The 20,147-nt window shown below is 32.9% G+C and overlaps 3 protein-coding genes across 3 annotated transcripts; all 3 read right to left on the bottom strand.

Annotated features, from left to right (window-relative positions):
* Positions 1–3,356: 3,356 nt before the first annotated feature.
* LOC111372002 lies at positions 3,357–4,251 on the bottom strand. Its single transcript, XM_022994142.1, has 2 exons — positions 3,620–4,251; positions 3,357–3,510 (listed from the first exon to the last, which is right to left on the bottom strand). Exons 1-2 carry the CDS (start codon positions 4,249–4,251, stop codon positions 3,357–3,359), a joined length of 786 nt encoding a protein of 261 aa, XP_022849910.1.
* Positions 4,252–7,139: 2,888 nt separating this feature from the next.
* Positions 7,140–7,951, bottom strand: LOC111371900. Its single transcript, XM_022994053.1, has one exon. It carries the CDS (start codon positions 7,942–7,944, stop codon positions 7,348–7,350), a length of 597 nt encoding a protein of 198 aa, XP_022849821.1. The 5' UTR covers positions 7,945–7,951; the 3' UTR covers positions 7,140–7,347.
* An 8,932-nt stretch (positions 7,952–16,883) lies between these two features.
* On the bottom strand, positions 16,884–19,385 carry LOC111372312 (amino acid transporter AVT6E). Its single transcript, XM_022994584.1, has one exon. The coding sequence runs from the start codon at positions 18,735–18,737 to the stop codon at positions 17,280–17,282; it is 1,458 nt and encodes a 485-aa protein (XP_022850352.1). The 5' UTR covers positions 18,738–19,385; the 3' UTR covers positions 16,884–17,279.
* Positions 19,386–20,147: the final 762 nt, after the last annotated feature.

Below are 20,147 nucleotides of genomic sequence, written 5' to 3' on the forward strand. Positions count from 1 at the left end.
TCTAGTCTTTTAAAGGATATGCGAGGAATAGGTCTCAATTATTTTTGTTCTATTTCAAGATGAAATTGTGCTTCTTTGATAAAATTTTGCTAATTCTCTATTAAAAATTTTAACTGATCAAATTATAATTTTACCTCACTTTTTTTTAGGTCCATAACTTTTATCAACTTTTCAATTATATATTCTTTCAACTTTTATTGCACTCTGTTGAAACTTTTATCAAAAACTTTATCAAACAAGAACTCAGTAAATCAAGAATTAGGAAAGCTCACAATTAAATCCATAAAACCCTTTTCTTTTTTAGATCAGGGATGGAGCCAGGGGAGCAAAAAGAAATTTCCTATTGGATTGATACAAGGGGGAAAAAATCACAACTTTATTTTTTTACCTTAAAAAATAAATGGGCTTAGGGTGCAGGAATTTTCACCTCTTCCAAAAGGTATTTTGCCTCAAAAATCAGCATAAATAATCTATTGGGGGCAATTGCATGGATCAATTTGTTGGGTCGTGTACCCATATAGTATTTTGTTATTATAAAATAGTAATTTATAAATTATTATTTTATTTATTTGTTGCATTTATTTATTACTGAGCATGCGAATTAAAGTGCATATGATCACTTGTGATAATATAAATTGGGTACTTACATTGATAAATATAGAGTGACATAATTTGTATTTTAATCATAAATAACTTGTTCACAACCAATTACAAGTGTCGGTATCTTGTACCTCAAGGTTATAGTGTTGATCGATTCACTATTTAGTTTTATTATTTGTCCTTATCACATAAATAGTTAAAGATGACATAAGTATGGTTGAAGTGTATTGAACGAACAAGTGTCAAGTTTACTTCTATAGCATGACCATGCGGAGAATTAAATAATATTTGATCGATATGTATTTTATCTAAATCTCTTGACAATTATGTATATCTTTTTGTGATTTTAATAGTTCTTTGATTCATCAATGGATAATATCAATTTGATTGGTCAAATATGTCAAAAAGTAGGAAACTTGAAAATAAACGAAGTAGAGAATATGAATTTGTGTCAGAAACCGTCACCCTAAAAAATTGGTAGAGTGATTACTTAAATAAACTTTTTTTAACGGTTAAATCTGAGTCTAGTGTTTAGAGATGACTAAACTTCGACATCTGCTAATAGTTCACAGGACAGTTGAAGAAAAAATTATACTTAAGTTAATGAGAATAATTAGAAGGACAAAACGATTATTTATACTCGTACCTAATTATTGGATCTCGGATGGGAATAAAATACATATATGGCAAGTTAGAGGAAATAATTATAGATTTATTAGCTTTTGATCTTATATATTCCAAGAGTTCAGTCTTTTATCTTTAGTTAAAAAAAAAGTATAATAATTAAATTGGATTGTTTAGGGTCGACTCAATATGCTCTAATTGTTAGAGATCGGATAATATACTTTCGATCAGGTTCCCGTGACAGCTCTATAAAGTATTGAGACTTAATTACAGTAATTATAATAGTTTTGGACTTTTTGTACTCAATTATAATTACTATGAAAGTTGTAAATTTATTTATAATTTTAATTAAAGTTCTAAAACTACACATGTAATTAAATGTAAACTAATTGGATGTAAACTTTAATTAAAACTCCTATTTGAATGTGAAATTATTATTGTACGAGAATTGAAACTATCGTATTTCTATAAATAGATATTAGATAGAACCTAGAAATCATTCAGCAATTATAATACATAATTCCATTGCATACAAATTTGAAGAGAGAAAAGAGAGAAAATAATTATTTCCTTACTTTTATTCATATGTTCAGTGTAAGAATTAGTTTCTTGATTTAATTGAACAGATGGTGTCTATCCATCGGTGTAATCTTGACTTTACAAAATAATATAGGAGATTTGGAGGTTTGAAGCATCAAATTCTTGTAATTAAAAGCTAGAAACTCATATTACAAAAAATTGAAAGTTCATGATTCAAAAGTAATTTAAGAATTAACCATCGAATTTAAATAAAAATTCGAATAATTTATTCTTGACATAATATACACATGAACATCTAGATAATCTTATTTACTGAATTAAAGTAAGTTTTTAAATTTTTGAGTAATTCTGCTTCTGCTTCCAACACCTCCAACCACACGCACTCCTAAACCGCTTGGATTTTGACACTGGAGATCTCTTGAAGGGGTGGATTCACAGAGGTTGTTGGTTCTGAGGTTGTATGGTACGTTCTCATTGATGGTAAAGCATAACGACCCCTGTGCATGGCTACCTTGTCTTCTTCACAATGATATCTTCCATTGTCACCTTTAGACTCTACATTCAATGGTATCATAGTTGTTAGAGCGATGGTACCTACAATATTTTACCATGTAACTCTCCTATTGTCAAGTACGGGCAAGAACCTCTACGCGATTCTCTAGGATTTATCTTGTTTACCATAATTGTACGATAGTTATGTCACGATCAAAGGGGTCTACGGGCTCTTTTACTCTGCATTAGAGACTTCTCTTTTATGCACATGGTTGTGCCTCTGCTATGGCTCTATATGCCTTATATTTCATGATCATAAAAATCATAGTTGATCAAATCAACTGAGTCATCTTGCATCTTGGGTGCTTTGTTGCAAATTTCTCCAGAATTGAGTGGTCCTGACTAAACGGATAGAATTCCTTCAATTGAATGCTTTTACATTCATATGAATTTACATAGAGATATAATAAACTTAGGCATATGAAAATGGTTAGTTTTGCTCGAGAGATTACAAGCTAAATTGTTTAATTCGATTGTTATTATATACCTATGAAAAGCTCTTGAATGATATTCGACTGATTGAATATTATATAGTTTAAGTGAAATTGAAATTCCTAATTACTTAATTTCAGAGGCTCTCTAGAAATTGGATTAGTTAGATTAGTTTAGATTAGCTTAGTATAATTTAGTTGAAATTTTAAATCTTGATTTGATAAATTAGTCACCATATTAATTTAGATTGAAGCTAGATTAGCATAAAAATTGACAATAAATACTTAGCCCCCATTTGGCCCCCATTTTGTGGAGATGAAAATGGGTAGAATAGTGTTTTTTTGAAAAATAGGTGGTTGAAAAAGAAATAAAACTTTTGATCTACGTATAATATTATTTTATGGAAGATTGTGTGGTTGAAAATAGGAGAGTAAAAGATGAAATGTAATAGAATGAAAACTAATGGGGGCCAAACGGGAGCTTAGTATCTTTGGGAATGATATTCAAACTTGAAAATCCATTTTATTACTTGTCACGATTCATACTCGTGTGAAATTCTTCGGTCAACAGACACTAGCCTTACAATCGCATCGGCATGTCCCTTGCAATCAAAATTCAGATTCTATATTCTTGATTTGGCTCTCTTTGTCCCTCTGTCTCTTGTATGCCTTTGCTTGAAGGATGGATATTCCTATATTGTATCCTTGTAATTTATGGGTTGAAAAGAAAACAGAACAGAAGCTTACAACAGTCGAAACTGCACTGATAAGGATTAAATACACATCCCACAGCTGAAATTCTGATTAAAGAACATGGCCAAAAAAATCGATTTTCTACTACCATTACAAAAGAAATTCTGTTTAATTATCACGTTGGCTTCAAATTCTGAAACATTGTATCCCACATGATTTCTTTGACACTACTCGACCAAATCTCACCATTGTCACTGTCCACTTTTCCATAATCCAATGCGCGTTTTCTGATACGCGAATTTTTATCGATTCTGTTCAAATTTTGATCCGAGCGGGTGCTTTTAGAATCGACTATGATACTCCGATTTGTGAGCATCAACATTTTTCGGCCAGACTCCGCAGCATAATCTCCATTTGTTAGCAGCATTTGCCTTTCTGGCTTTGTAGCTTTCAACTTCTTGTTCCTCTGCAACATGGCAATCTTCCATCTCAAACTGTAATTCCTTTTCGGTACAAGAGCTGAATTTTCATGAAGGACCATACCCTGAATATGCTTAGCAAGAAATGTCTTTGTATGCTTAATGGCGAAAATGAACCATAACATTGGGTGTATTCTGACTTTTTCTTTCATAGCAAGCTTGAGAATTTCGAGCCGATGTTTAGCCACAGTAATTCCCATGCTTTGTAGCAATTCATGGCTAAAATAAGCTATATCATCTTGTTGAAGTTCATTGTGAAGAAAAGTAAAAGCGTAGTGACGAACGAGATAAGGCTCAAGGCCAGTGTTTGATAGCCAAGAAAACCAGTCCATGGCTTTCGTTTCTTGAAAAAAAAAATCGCTCCCAAATTTAGAATCGAATATGGAAGTAGAAGAAGAAGAAGAAAGGAAAGAGGAAGATCGAGGAGAAGAACGATAAAAGGTGGTTGACGATATTTGCTAGACGAATCGGGATTTTATTAGTCCAGCAGGAAGTTGAACTTGATAGTGACAAAAGGTAAAGTGGTCATTAAAATTGATGTTCCCTTCACAAACAGGCCAATTGGCCAAAGTGCAATCGCACTTTTTAGTTTGTAGGAGTGAAGCCTAAGGGATTCTTTTTCATGGAAGTCTCTACCATCGTACTAGCTAGGAAAAAAGGTTACTTGCAAAGAAATAAACATTAATCTAACCTTCTAAAACTTTTTCAATGAATTGTTGGCCTAATTTACTAATTAGTTTCGGATAGAAAATGCAATACTCGATGCAACTGTGTTGATGGCAAGTTTTTTTAAATGAATAACACTATTTGTTAGATATTTATACTATAAATATAAAATGTGAAAGAGTAATCAATTTAGATGAAGTGTCCAAGTGGTGGAAAATATGACATTTGTGTAGAACGTCAGGAGTTAGGGTCATTCCCCACACAATTATAAAAAAGTATTTGACTGGAGCCCCAGCCTCTTGGGCACTTCATCTAAATTGTGATCGTTTTTTAAGAACCCGCAAAGTCATTAAATTTTGCATGTTTTTCTGGATCATAGAAAATGCAGTTACATCCAATTTGTCTATAGACTCATATATCTCGTTTTGGCAAAAAAACACACATAAAAGAAAATAGAAAATCATCTGAAACGAAATCTTATTTCTCATATTTAGAATTATTATTTTTTTTTATTTTTTATTTTTTACATATATCCTGAAGTACACTTGAGGGTTCTGAGAAACCATTCGTGGTTACTGTACAAATGGTTTATGATCATTGTATCTTATGAATGATTGTCCACAGAGGTCGCAACAGTTATTGACGGGCAATTTCACTTTAGGACATCGTGCTATCACGAGATTCGATCAAACGATAAATCTTATTTATACATTTTACTGTTCTGCACATTACTGCAACTGATTATTTTCCAACACTATTCACAATCAATGACTGCAATAGTCATCGTATGTGGCAACTCATACAGTTGAATTAATTATCTTCAAAATGTTTTCAAATTTCATCAATCTGTCACATTAGTCTGGCACATTTAATCATCTATCATCGACCACACTAACAAAATTTGCTTAGTTCACAATCATACCACAATCGATGCTCAACCACGTACGTGGCAAAGAAACAAAAATGGTAAAACGAGGGTTATGACAATGTTTTAGATAAATTATCAAAAAGTTTGTTTTATTTTAATACTTTAATGACGTATGATTGTGGTAAATTGACATGCCATACACAATTACATGGAAGATCCATTACACGATGGTTGTGAGTTAAGCAATTTTATTTAACTTACTAAATAGTGTGCAAATAACTGCCTTACATTTTATCATTAAACTTTTCCCAAAAGCGTGAAAAGATCAGCATGCACTCTCATAAACAGGACTTGAATTTTCAGCAACACATGCTCCACTCAGATATACCCATTATTGAATTATTTTAACTAACAACTCATTGCTTTTAATAATTAAGTTTTGTCTCTTTAGTTGAATACTAAGATAATGTGTTACTTTAATTAATTACAAAAAGTAACAAAGGATGTGTTTGAATTCATTTTCAATTTTTTGTTTTGATTGTCAGATACTGCAGAAATCGCATTTGATTTCTCATTATGAAAATTTGTTTATTAAGATAGAAAACTGAAAATTACGATTGATTTAGAATTTTTTGAAATTGTTAGATGACATTTATTCAGTAAATTTGATTATTCGGTAAAATAGAACAATTTTATGTTAAAATATTATCAGGTAATAGATGCAATTTAAAGCCGAAGAATTTTACACTATTTATTCCCACAACAAAAATAAAATACATTGACTTGGTAAAAAATAAAACATAAAAATAAAAAATAAAAAAAGATGATGTCGACCTAGAATAGAACAATACAATTTCATGCCACGTCACCACCTTTTTGGTATTGTGGTTATGTACATCTTTGTAGTCTCTAATTTGAGCTCTGAAATTAAGTTCTACTATTTTAGTTTTGAAATTTTGAGTTCGTAGGGATCAAAGTTTGGGCTCTACATTGACCGTGGTGGTATGGACGACGTGGACAGAGGGTTGGACAAGAGATACGGTGGGTGGGGTGATGGTGGTGGTGGTGGAGTGGAAGGAGAAGGAGAAGGGAAAGGGAGAGGGAGAGTGTGGTGGCAGTGAAAGGAGGTAGGGTGTATATATATTAAACATTGGTGCTTAATTTATGTTAAATACCAGTGACATGACGAATTTTTTTGCCTTTGGGTGAGTTTTATATTTTACTTTGCCATTGAAAGAAGGAATTGAACGACTTTATTTCAAATGTCAAAAATGTGTTACGAATTTTATGTTATAATCTTATTTTAAAAACACATTTAAAAAAAAATATCAAATCAAACAATTTTTGAGTGCTTTACAAAATTGAAAATTGAAAAAGCAAATCAAATGTCCCTAAATTTTGAGTAAGAATCACGAAGTGTACAAGAGGAATCTTTAAAGGGGACAGAGTATCGTTATTCATTATTGCTATAAAGACCCTAATTGTTATGAAGTGGGATGACCCACCCATCACTCATCACTCATCACCCACCACTAACAGCATGTGGCTTGCTTCTTTCTACACCAAACAAACTTCTCCTCGCACCGCTGGTTGATGAAAACGGATTTACTTATCGAGATATTCGTGGTACTTCGTTTGCACTAGTTTGTACACGAATGCAAGGAAGTGACTTTTTTTTGCTCAAAATTGACTAAATTTTGAATTTCTATCAATTGACACTTCTTACAGTCGAAACACAGACTTCGTTTGTAGCATAAAAGTTAAGTCAAACATGCTCTATGAAAAAGGAAAAAGGAATCAATCTCTAAAACAGCCAAAGCCAAAGCATATGGTGAAAGTGCCTAACTAAAAAAACCATCTCTCACCATTCAAATTGACACAATGATCCAAGAAATTAAGTTGGTTTCAAGCTGTGAAACATTGTATCCCACCTCATCTCTTCAACAGCAGATGACCAATATTCTTCATGATCTTGATGAAGCATTTTCTTATCATCGTTGCGAAGATCATGCACCGTCATATTTATGGGGTTCAAAAAGCTATTAATACGCGAACTATGCATCAACATAGGACTACCGTTTGTGAGAAAAAGTGGTGTTCCTCTACTTTGTTTAGTTGCCATCAATCTCTTGTTCCTCTTGACCATAGCGTTCTTCCATCCTGCGTTATCGCTACACCTTGGCACGAGCACGAGAGAAGAGTCCTCATTTCGGTTCCATGCGCGAAAATACTTAGAAAAACACTTCCTTGTCCTCTTGATAGCTATAAAAAGCATTGACATGGAATGTGGTATGTTACTTTTTTCTCTTCTAGCAAGCTTGAGAATTTCTAGCCTATGTTTGGCTATCGAAATTCCCATGCTTTGAAGGAACTCATGATTGAAGTAAGCTATATCTTCTTCTTCGAGCTCGTTGTGAGAAAAAGCTAATCCATACTCATAAACAAGGGAGGGCTCTAGCCCTGTTTTTGAGAGCCAAGAAAACCAGTCCATGGCCTATATGTTGTGTGTGAAATGAAATGAGGACGTTTGTACATGTATATGCATATATAAAGTAGTTAAAGAGATAAATTGACTTTCATTTTTTTGCTTATTGTGACTTGACTTTAGTGGGATGGTAGTTGAAACTTGAGAGCGACTAACATAAGAAAAGGGATGTGGGGACTCTAAGGCCAAAAATCAGCTAAATGTGAATCAAAACATATGAGAAAGAACTAATAAAACTTGCCCTCAATCAAGGCTTGGAAAAGAAATCCATGAATCACACACTAAGAGGCTACGCCGCATCTCCTTTTGTTTTTGTTGTATGGAACATGGCATTTTCCCTTAGATGTTAAGTTAGTGGTGTCAAAATGGGGTGCCGATCGCCCAAGTATGTACAACTTAACCCCTAAAAGACTGGATTAAAACACACTTGTTCAATTTGAAATCAGTTACGAGTTGATCTACCATAATAAACGAGTCATGTCAGACTTAATTGTTAAGCCCGATGACCCATGGCCAAGTTTGAAAAATTACTGAAAAATTAAAATATTAAAGTATGGGAACATTTCACAAATAACACTAAAAACGAGGCTAACTCTCAATACACTTAAAACTTTTTTCAAAATGTTTTTTTTAATTATTTATTGTTGGTAAATGATATGTGCATAAATTATATTCTTTAACTAAAAATATGTGTAGGATTTATATTCTATAAACATACAATTTATCGGATAGAGTTACGACTTATCGAAATCATGATACGTGCATAAGAATGAGCAAATAATGACTAGATTGCTGAAAATGCATAAATTCGAAGGAAATAAAATGAAGCAAGATATGTGATTGCAAATTTTCTTATGATAAATTTTGCCCCTGCACTAGTACTAACATGATCAAATGGATGTATATCTCCCAAGATACAACGCTTCTTCCAACGTTAATATAACACAATATTAGTTTCTTCGAATGAACAAAAAACTTTAATGTATTCTTCTAGACCTAATGATATTAAATACTACAAAGACGAACACTAAACTTTAATTTAAGTTGAAATTTATTTTGACATTATTTGGAGTAGGAGGGAATTAAAAATCAAGTTAATTGAGCGATTTAGAACGAAGAAAATTGAATGAACTAGATTTGTTTTATACATTCAATAAGTCTTTTAGGAATGACTGACTACATCTTTTGGCACAAATTCATTCGTTCCATTAGATTGCATTATTTCTAATTGAGACATGATCTACCGATATCTATCACACCCTATCAAAAGATCATAACTCTTCATTATGCATTTATTGTGCTTGAAGTGACATTCTTATTGGAGACTTATTCCAATTTGAACATTTTAATCTTTATATACCCGTTGATTGCGACATTTTCTTGGTAAATTTTGTAAACACAAAGCGTTACATTACACATGCTTCGCCACATGTTCCCACCGTCGCCACCACCATTTGTGGTAGAGTATGTTAAACACATTTTGCACCATCAACAAAAGAGAATGTAACCCGCCGATGGAAACATCGTCACTTCATTATTCTCTTTTCAAGTGACATTCACCATCATTAAACATGATCGATAGAAGAAGTCACAACTTGCTGTGGAGGAAAACAAAGAAGACGACAGTGGTTGTAGAAGGGATGGTGAAAAGAATAGATGGGGATGGTAAAAGATGGTGGGTTGGTTTGGAACAAATTAGTCGTTTCTTTAATTTCTCATTTTTGATACAGTATTTTCTAAATTTAAAAAATTTGAACAAAGTGGTATTTGACAAATTGTTACAGATTTTCATGTAATTTTCCTAAGAGTAAAATAATTTACCTTTTAAGTTGTCTTTCACTTCTTGATCCACTTTTTTTCCCTAAAAAAGAATCAAAATTTTGGCTCGAAATATTTGTTTCTCTTCTACATTTTTTGCACAATTTTCCATATACTGCGAAACGTTCTTTTTTATTGTGGTTTAATTTAAACTGCATTATAATTGTAAATAAAATTAAAAAGAGCGACTGGTGTATTAAGACTTAAGGTACCATTTTAAAAGGTTACCGCTTTCAAAGAAGTAGTTAAGTTTTGAAATGTTGGTTAATATTCTCATCATCGGTTGTTGTAAAAGGGGTGGTAAACGACGGTGGGTGGGTTTCAAACAAATTGGCCGGTTCTTTGATTCCTCGTTTTAACAATGAAAATCAAATTCGACAAATAGTTACAATTTCTCATGTAATTTTCCCTAAAAGTCAAACAAAAGAGTTGTTAAGCTGTCTTTCTCTTCATTTGATCCACTATTTTTTTTCTTGCTAAATTCTAATATTGCTCTTGTTTGGTTCTGATATTTTCCTCATTAAAATGAAAAATATGACCGTTATCCATCACATCAAACCATTAAATTTGAATTTCTTTCTTTAGTGTGGGACCCATAACGACTATATTTTTCATTCTCATTCTTCCAAAAATGAGAAACAAACGGGGGCTAATTTTTTAAGAATCACATTTTTGGCTAGAAATATTATTTCTCTTCTACATTTTTTGCACAATTTTTGATCTCCTATAAAATATTCTTTTTTATTGTGGCTTAATTCTCTACCTAGAGACAGCCCAAATAATAATAAAAATAAAAAATAAAAATAAATAAAAAAAACTGTTTCTATTATACAAATTGAGAAAGGAGAAAAAAGAAATTATCGGACAAAGGCTTATTATCATATCATTCAAGCCAATCTAGCATCCATGTACATTTGAAAACAAAAAATTTGATAAAAAATAAAAATGAAAAATGAAATAGGACTATAAACGATGTGACGGGGATCTCAACTCAATCTCAGGCAGAGATACTAGCAGGACTAGCAAGCGAAATTGCCCAGAGAGGCGGGGAAGGTGTTTCAATCACTACACCAATCTTATTATTCATGTGCTTATTTGAGATTTAGTTGAATCAAATTGCTCGTTGAGTTTAGTAGGCTTTGATAAAGTAACAAAAATTAATATTCTGTTTTAAAAGTTAATCTTGTTAAGAGGAGTATTTCAATCTTTATCTTTCTTCGTCTTGGAATTCATCCCCTATCACTGCCCATGCTTAGGCTTGTTTACTGGTCAAAATTTTGAATTATTAAACAAGCTTGTGTCTAGCCCATTGTGGACCTGATCTAGGTCTAGCAATAGCCAAGTCAATCGAGGCTAACCAATTCATTTCGACTCCCTATTTATAAATGAAATATTCATCTGAGCAATCGCTCTGAAGAAGCTAAATGTACACGTGAAACCAAAATGAGCTAGAAAGCACTTAGAAGGGAGAAACCTTAGATACATGATGCTATCCAATATACTTGAGCGAAAACGTAAGGATTATGTTGGTCAAAGAAACGTAAACAAGATGATAGAATGAATTAGAAGGCATTCAATCAAAGGTTGCCACATGTCATTGACCAAAACAGACTAATTTACATGTCTAGGACAAAAAAATATCGAACTGGATTTGAAACAATTTTCTTCTACGTATCCATGTTTGCTCTTAATCCCTATTGAGCAGCAGAATAATGAGAATATGAGGGAAAAATCCTAACTAGGTGAAAGGAATTTGTCGATCATTGTTCAGAGGACATTACATATTTTAATTTAGACATATTTCATGGATTCAAAATATGATGACAGTCTATTCTAAGAATAATAAACAATATTTTAACTCTTTTTTACTTAATTAGTGCCATTGTCAAACATGGCATCATTGTATTTGAATAGTTTCCTTCACATAGAAAGGAATCAATACCATTGGCCTTCCAAGTAAATAAGTAAAAGTAGCTCTGCTCCCATTTAAACATGCTTCTGCTGCTTTCGTCACCCCTTTGATATCGGCATGCGCATCCATAAACAAAACTAGGCAATTTCGCTTCCATATGTAAACTATGACGTTGCATGGACGTTTGGATGTTAAACAATTTTTTGAACAATTAATTGTGATTCATTAACATTATCTGATCGCTATCGATGATTTTTAATTATCGAAAGTGATGCTAATACTGCACTCGGAATAAGAAAAATGGTGGAATCGAGAAAAATGCCACGTACTTATGGAGCTATTAATGGACTGTCGTCCTAATATCTTTTGAATAATGCTTATGGTACACTGAGGTGTTCAAAAGGGTGTCCATTAAGGGTGAACATTTGGACACCCTCGGCATTGGTGTCCATTTTGGACACCCCATTGGATACCACAATGTACCCATAGCATGATTGATATCTTTTTTACACTTCGACACGTTACATTTTCTTAACAAATAGGAAGAAGTTGATGTGTAATGTTTTGAGGTACCATTTGTATACACATTTACTAAGAAGAAGTGACGTGCTGAAATGTCAAGAATATCTATTCAAGCTAATCGCTAATTATGAAGTAGTGTTATAGAAGCCGTTTAGGGGCTAATAATTATATTATAATACATTTCAACGCTATTAATTATTCAACTATGCTGAGATATAAGTTGCATCATTGAACAATTGAAAATTAGTTAGTCATGATGGAAGGGAAAACCTAACACAAATTTAAATCAAGTAAATTGTTTGCCTTTTGTATTAACCAAGTAAAGTAGATTCTTTTTAAATCTTTTCTGCATCCTCAGTCCCAAATCGTGGCTAAAAGCCACGGCTTATGGGTGATTATTGAGTTAATTTTAATAATCACTACCAACTTTATACTTTGTGTCACTTTGACCACTCAACTTTTCAAAATACTTCAGTCATACCACTACGTTAGCTTTTAGCCCGTTCGTTATCGTGTACATGTGCCAAATTGTTATATCATTAGTCCATATAGGATTTTTAATTTTTTCTAAGGAAAATTCCCCAAGTAGAGGGAAATTCTTCACTGAATTTCTACAATGCAGCACCTGATTTGCAAATGTTTTCTTTTTTCTTGCCAACTGCTAATGAAATTGTGCCAACTGTTCCCTTGTATGAATTCTGTGAAAGTTTCCCTGTATGTGCAACAATACTTCCTTTTTTTTTTTTTTTTTTAATGTTTTGGGATGCTCATTATTTCAATTAACATAATGCAAAATCATTTCACTTTTTTAGTTGGAATTTTAGGCGGTTCTCAAAAAAAGATAGCCAATATATATATATATACTAAGAGGAATGTATAAACCATTGATTCCATAGACACGATCGTGGTTTACTATTATAATTTCTCAACTTGTTTATTTTTTGTTTTTTGGAATCATCTATCGGATAAAGAAAGAGTTAAAAAATAATGATTCAAATCCATTCCGTATGTAAAATTCCCCTATAAAAGAAAATAGAGGCAAAAAAATAGTTTGAAAGAAATTAAATTCACCAGCCAAAGTGATATTAAATGCAAAGTGCAATAGCATAAATCATAATGAAACTAACCCGTAGTTCAAAGCTTTATCACTTCACAATGATTAATTTATTACAATGAAAATTGACCAAGCAATGCTTCGCTCGAGAGTATTGAAACTCCGGGTAGTGGGAAAGATATATTTAGCCCCCAGTTTGAAACTTTTTTTTTTTTTTCAAACTCATTTTCATCCACACATTCTCACAATAAAATATTTTACACGTAAGTTCAAATTTTTATACACGATACAATTACACATGCGTTTGAAATTATTTCTCATGTTAAAGGAAAAACATGTTAGGTCTTCGAAAACTAAGAAAAGTTAACAAACTACAACATATATAGTGGTTTTCTTGTAAATTTTTCAATAAAGATATTGTGATTATTGAAAGCCTATTTTGAGCCTCCTAGTTAGGTTTGGACGTTGGGTGAAAATTCCAACTATTTCAATACCCAAAATCACCCATTATACTTCGATTCGAGTATCTTGTAAATGAAATCATTTTGATCCTTGTAATTATTGGAACCAAAGCCAAACTTAAACCGTCAATTTCAATTTGGGTTCGATTATACTCATAATCTATATACAACTCGACAATATTTGTGCATTTAAGAAAATCAAGCTCAAAAATTCAGCTACATGACTTAGACTAAAAACCAATAAAAGAGGAAAAAATTAATGCATAAAAAATTAACTTATATTTTGAGAACAAATGAATTTTTTTATTTTTTTATTTTTGTAAAATCTTATTTGATCCATGAGTCCATGACTGCGCATGCTAGAACCTATAATTTTATTATGGAGAATACTTAAAATTTTCTACTCTAAAAATGAACTGACATAAAAAAAAAAAAAAAAAAAAAAAAAAAAAAAAAAAAAAAAAAAAAAAAAAAAAAAAAAAAAAAAAAAAAAAAAAAAAATAAACTAATCAGATACATAATTACTAAGCATAAAAAAAAATAAAAAAAATTGTAGTCAACATATTGAACTTGCTTTATTGGAGTAAAAAATAAAAAATTACAATTCACAAGATAACCATGAGCCCAAGATAAGCAAAAAGCTACACTAAAGCCCAAACTATGAATATATCAAGTTCAATTGCAATGTATTTAAAAAATAATAATAAAAAAAATAAAAATGGAAAAGAAAAAATCAATTGGATTTATAACAATGCTAGAGAATTAAAAGCCTAAATTGCAAAGAACAAACGCTTCGATTCATCAATTTACAAGAACAAACGCTTCGATTCATCAATTTACAACACAACCCTTGTTTGAACTCTTTAATTCATAGAAAATCCAAATTACAAAGATTAACACGTACTAACCGTTGTAATGCAGTAGTCCAATGTGACGCGAGAGACAAAAAAGTGGAAACAATCTTGATTTCTTAGCATTAGATTCTAGAGTTCTTATACATTACGACCCAAATTAGAGTTTTTAGATTTTTTTTTTTTTTTTTTTTACCCAAGCTATATATTGTGAAAGATAAAAAAATTATATAAAAAAATCAATTCCATTCGAGTAATCATAGTTCTGGCTCAAAAACGAAGAACGAACTTGGGTTCCAATCGGTTCTCAATTCCTAATTTTATTTTTATTTTTTATTTTTTTATTTTTTTGGAGCTGGAAGTGGAATTTCGGTTTGGGAGGTTCGATTTCAGTCAAAATTTCCAAGCCTATTGCCGAGCCATCAACGGAAGAGAATGTCAAACAGAGATCATCACTTGATTATTCTCCTTGCACGGGTATTGACCAACATTAATCAAAATTGATAGAAGGCAGAAATTGCTGTTGAGGATAACAAAATGGATTGAACATCGATATTTATGGAAAGAATCAATGATTCAAAACAGCCAACTTATTTCTCGAAAAGAGATTGAACATACACTTCGACCTAGAATAGCCTAAAAAGTTCACACAAGTTATTCAGTTGACCTTAAAAAAAAAAAAAAAAAAAAAAAAAAAAAAAAAAAAAAAAAAAAAAAAAAAAAAAAAAAAAAAAAAAAAAAAAAAAAAAAAAAAAAAAAAAAAAAAAAAAAAAAAAAATTGGTTTCAACATGAACATTCTAAAATGAAGGTAGAGCCGATCATGTTACGAAACCAATATAGAATCCCAAACAAAAAGGTAACAACTTTGCAAACTATTTGTTGTATTAGCAAACTACAAAATCTACTTTCTTGCTAGAATTATAGATAACATTGAAATATAGTTTCCACATAATCCTCATGAAATAGTAAACACTAGCTAGGTAAATTAAAGGCCACATTTAATCTATAGGGAAGACGACGCGCATGCAATGCAATTGAGAAAAAGAATAGCAAAAGTAGCCACATCTTCAAGAATAGCAGAGAGTGTTGTGGGTTTTTTTGGCCGAATCGTGCCGCCGAAGTTTGCAGTGCGATAACGGTCCCAGTCGTGAGCACTTACTGCAATGCCACGCATGCCCTCCGTCCTGCATCGTCGTGCCTTTCGACGGTCTCGTTTCCGAACAATTTCGCCGTTATTTTTTTTTTTTTTTTTAAAAGCAATCGCCTGTTCTACTCACTATAGATCCCAACTATTTCTACAAGAATATTTAGTGAAATTAGCTCCTTCGCAAGCACAAGAAGCCTTGTTAATTTGGTCAACCTCTGCCCTGTTCTAATCCATCAATTTAGAGCTTGCTTGGTCAATGCAAGACTTACCCCGACTACCCAAGTTGTCATTCCATTTTAGCAACACTCCATTTCATCTCACCAGTTCTAATTTTATGCATAGTACCCTCTTCAAGCTTAATAGAATCCATATACCTAATACTATCGTTCTTCAGGACAATACAATCACAGCAAAAAATGTACCCCGAAGTTAACCGGTATAATTTTTCTTCCCCAGTGATCAACTATGTTCCTAACATTACTAAATGGAATTCCATGTACTCCTAAGTTCTACTTAGCCTAGAACTTTTGGATTTTAAAGTAGTCCTTGAAAATTCTGACAATTTAAACTCCTCCCTGAGCATCTCTGGATCGCTTGTTCTATGGTACATAATCTAGAGGTTACTTGCAGGTTGTAGAATTCTATTCTATTAAACAAAACTGCCTTACTGCAATTTCAGTTATCATATCCTAGGAAAAAAATTTCCCCACAAACAAAGCCAATAGAACACATTTATATGAAAACTGTACAAAAAAAATAAGGGACAAAGATATTAATTTTTGGAACATTCAGAAAAACATGAAAACCGAGACCAGAAGTAACTTTTTCCAACTCAGCAGCAATCTGTTCATGCTGAAAAATGAGAAAAAGAATATCGTACCAAGAATCACACATAGTTGACATAAAAGCCATATCATCGTTATGCTGATTGCTGAATTCTACGTTAAGCTCTTTGGAAAAATGTTCAAGGGAACTAAAAAAGTAAAATAATTATACTGTACCAGGACCAGAATTATGAATGGAAATGACATAATAGACTATAGTAGGATTGGTCAAGCCCAACACATGCCTGCATAACTAGAATATACACATAAAAATGCATATAAATAGCACTATGATTTTTATATTAAATAATAGAGTTTGTACATCTAGAAGGGAGGGAAAAAAAATACTGTTCAATTAGTTTTAAACTAGAAATCAAAAAATTCGGAGAACATAATGCATCCATTTATGTGACTGGTACATGAATCAGTAAACAACAACTTACAATTCGTGGAGCCTAATTTTTCAATTAGCACTCTTCCAAGACAACCAATCTCTGAAAGCCAAAGTAAACTGTGGGAGGCTCATATGGATATCGTAATCCAAAATATTCCCAGACTCTGGCTTTTTTCTTTCCTCCATCTAGCTGACAAGAATCACTACAAGTTGGCACATATGGTACAGATAGCATCACTTGTGCTAATATTTTATGATAGCAAACAAAGACAAGAAGGAAAATTCTAAACATTCTTCGCTATGATATTATCCCACAAAATTTTATCCTTGTACAACAAATCCTAGAAGTACAGAGGGTCATTTAGACTGGCTTTGTATGCTATATATATTGCCAATCACTCCAACGAGGCTAACAATGATTGCTAATGTCAACATCAACCAAGACAAGAATCGCTCCCAGTGGCTCAATCCGTTCCCTTCTTTGCTTAGCCTCAATGCAATGAGAGAAGGAAATGTGAAACCCAAGGAAACAGCTGTGGTCGCTCCAGTAAACTTAAATGCAGTCCAAATGTTGGGGATCATAGTGGAGCCCAAATATATAAGTCCTAAGAGCACCACAGTTAGGACCATACACCTTTTCTTGCTTTCTGAGAGGGGATTGAGTCCTTCAAAGAGCAAGGTATCCACTGTTTGTCTTAAGGAGAAATGAATAACAGGGAACACAAGAACCAAATGGAAAACATATCCAATGCGGACAATGTAGTTTAAAGCAGTGCTGAAACGAATTCCAAGATCCTTATCAAAATTAGTTAGCACATCAGATTCAGTATCCTTTCCAAAGAGTAAATAGCCTGCTATGGCAGTTGAAGCATACACCAAAACACAGATAACAGTTGTCATCCTCCCCACTCTGTACATTTTGTGAGGTGACCGTCCTTCAAGCTCATTATAAATAGGTTGAACATTAAAGTGACAAACATAAGCATTTGACATGATAGGAATCACCACTAGCAGATCCAAAATAGCCTGCTTGGAACCAAAATCCGGTGCCATCCTCGGAGCCTCAATTTTCCCTTCAACAAGCTTAATAGTGGCTATTACAAATGCAACAAAAACAAACAGCACTGCAAGTGCTACAGAAGCAGCAGATGTCATGCTCAACGAATCAATCTTATCCAAAGAACAGAGTGGAGCAAGAAAAAGCACCATCACAACCAGAATTACTAGCTTCCTATGATCCCACACACCATGACCCAACAATTGATCAGCAACCCCGACATGACGGATTGACCCGGACATAACATCCCCAATTATGATCAAATACACGACCAATACCCCAGCATTATTCACAATTATGCAAATTTCCGATAAAATCCTAGCTGTCCTCCCCAATGCAGCCTGAACAACCTCCCCATACGACAATGCATTACATTGGACTGAAAATCGAACAAGCAACTCAACACTTATCTCTGACAAAATACCCATCAAGAATATCAAAATTACACCTAAAACCAAGCCCAAAACCTTCATTGTGGCAGGCAAGGCCATAATGCCTGCCCCAATTATAGAGGTGGTGAGATTAAAAATAGCACCATAAATCCCAGACCCAGATTCACTTTTACCAAAAATAAGGGGTAAATCATCAAAATCAACACCATCTTCAACGTCTAAATCATAAGCATTTTGTAGATTTAGATACCCATTTTCATTATCAGGAGAAGACAATCTCAAGGATGTACTTTTTGATCCCAATCCATCTTTCGCATGTAATTCAACGTACTGATATTTAGGAATAGCTGAATAATTACTATCCATTTTTATGAGTGCCCTATACGTACATACACATTTAAAATCAAATCGAAGGGAGGGAGGGAGGGAGGGAGAGAGACTTACGGAATAATTGATGAAAGAACGGATATAGGTTTCTTGGATATTTGTCAACGAAATGAATTGAGAGACAGAAGGGGTAGTGAGCTCTAAATCTCAGGGTCAATGGTCGATTTCATCTTTGCTCGCACAAGGGACAATGAAAAAAGACCAGACAAGCTGCGGATTCGTGGGTTTGCCGTTTTTCTATTGGAGAATTTGGGCCACGTTTGAATTCTGACTCGTGCAAGTGTTTTGTTATTGGTGGGAAATTCAGATCCAAGATAAGCGTTGGCTCTTGCTTGGACTCTGGCTCGAAAATTCACTCTCACAAAGGATGGCAAGCACCTCATCCTGGTCCAGTCTTGCATTGCATCTTGGAATAAAAATTGGTACATGGATGGAAAATAGGATCGGCTGTGCTACCTGCACAAGTTCATTTTGCACAGGGCCTGCAGCACAGACCAGACCATAGAGCTGCAGGCATGTGCAAATAAGCGTGTACAAGGAGCTTTTTTCAAATAGGATCTCTTCCCTTGATTTTAATTTTAAGATATTGACCTTGAAATGAGATTAACAAATTTTATTCACTTAACCATAATTTTCTCCTTCTAAATTCACAGAGTATAAGGAGAGAGAGTTATTTGAAATGAGGATATTCAAATTTACATAAATTTTTTTGTTTGTTTTCAATTATCTATATTTATTGATTTCTAATAATGTTACGTGTACAATTGAGTCCTTTCTGTCGGGGACACGTGTTAACTTTTGATTAGTGCATTTCTAACTGAATATGTCAACTTATCATATTTTATTCACTAGTACACATGTTCCTCATTCATTGGTTGAAAACCTATGCATTAAAATCTTAATTATGCGTGCGTTGATGACGATTTCCACTTGATGTGTAATGGTTGGTGGAAGTACTAAGTATAGTGACTGGCTGTTTATGTTCAACGTAGATTTTAAGGCTTCACGTTATTAAAACTTGCTAGTCCTATCATTAGTTAACATGTAGTTTAGCTCTTTAAAACGTTTGCTAACACATGTAAATTTCATACCACCTATTTTTTGGTATAGATTTTTATGTCTCACTAGGTATATATGAAGTTCCTTAAATTCCATACAATATTAATCCATGTACTCATATGCATATTGAGATTTTATCACACCCTCTTTATCCCCTCTTAAGAAATTGATGGTTCGTGGCAATCAAAGCATAAGATGGGTAGCAAAGTGGCAGGTACAAGAGACCTACAAAGCTTTTATTTAATTAAGAACTTTATTAATACTTCTATTATTTTCTTTTATTTGGATTTTCAAGTTATGCATTCACTCTTATTTTTCATGATACTATTT

This window comes from Olea europaea, chromosome 23, assembly GCF_002742605.1.
Source record: "Olea europaea var. sylvestris chromosome 23, O_europaea_v1, whole genome shotgun sequence".
Classification (NCBI taxonomy): Eukaryota; Viridiplantae; Streptophyta; class Magnoliopsida; order Lamiales; family Oleaceae; genus Olea; species Olea europaea.

What these genes read in the sequence shown, in the direction of transcription:
- LOC111371900 (XM_022994053.1), bottom strand. Translation starts at nt 7,944, where the DNA reads ATGGACTGGTTTTCTTGGCTCTCAAAAACAGGGCTAGAGCCCTCCCTT.
- LOC111372312 (XM_022994584.1), bottom strand. Translation starts at nt 18,737, where the DNA reads ATGGATAGTAATTATTCAGCTATTCCTAAATATCAGTACGTTGAATTA.
- LOC111372002 (XM_022994142.1), bottom strand. Translation starts at nt 4,251, where the DNA reads ATGGACTGGTTTTCTTGGCTATCAAACACTGGCCTTGAGCCTTATCTC. An exon ending in TTTCAGAATTTGAAGCCAAC is followed by an intron (nt 3,511 to 3,619) that starts GTGATAATTAAA and finishes AATCCTTATCAG; the next exon opens with TGCAGTTTCGACTGTTGTAA.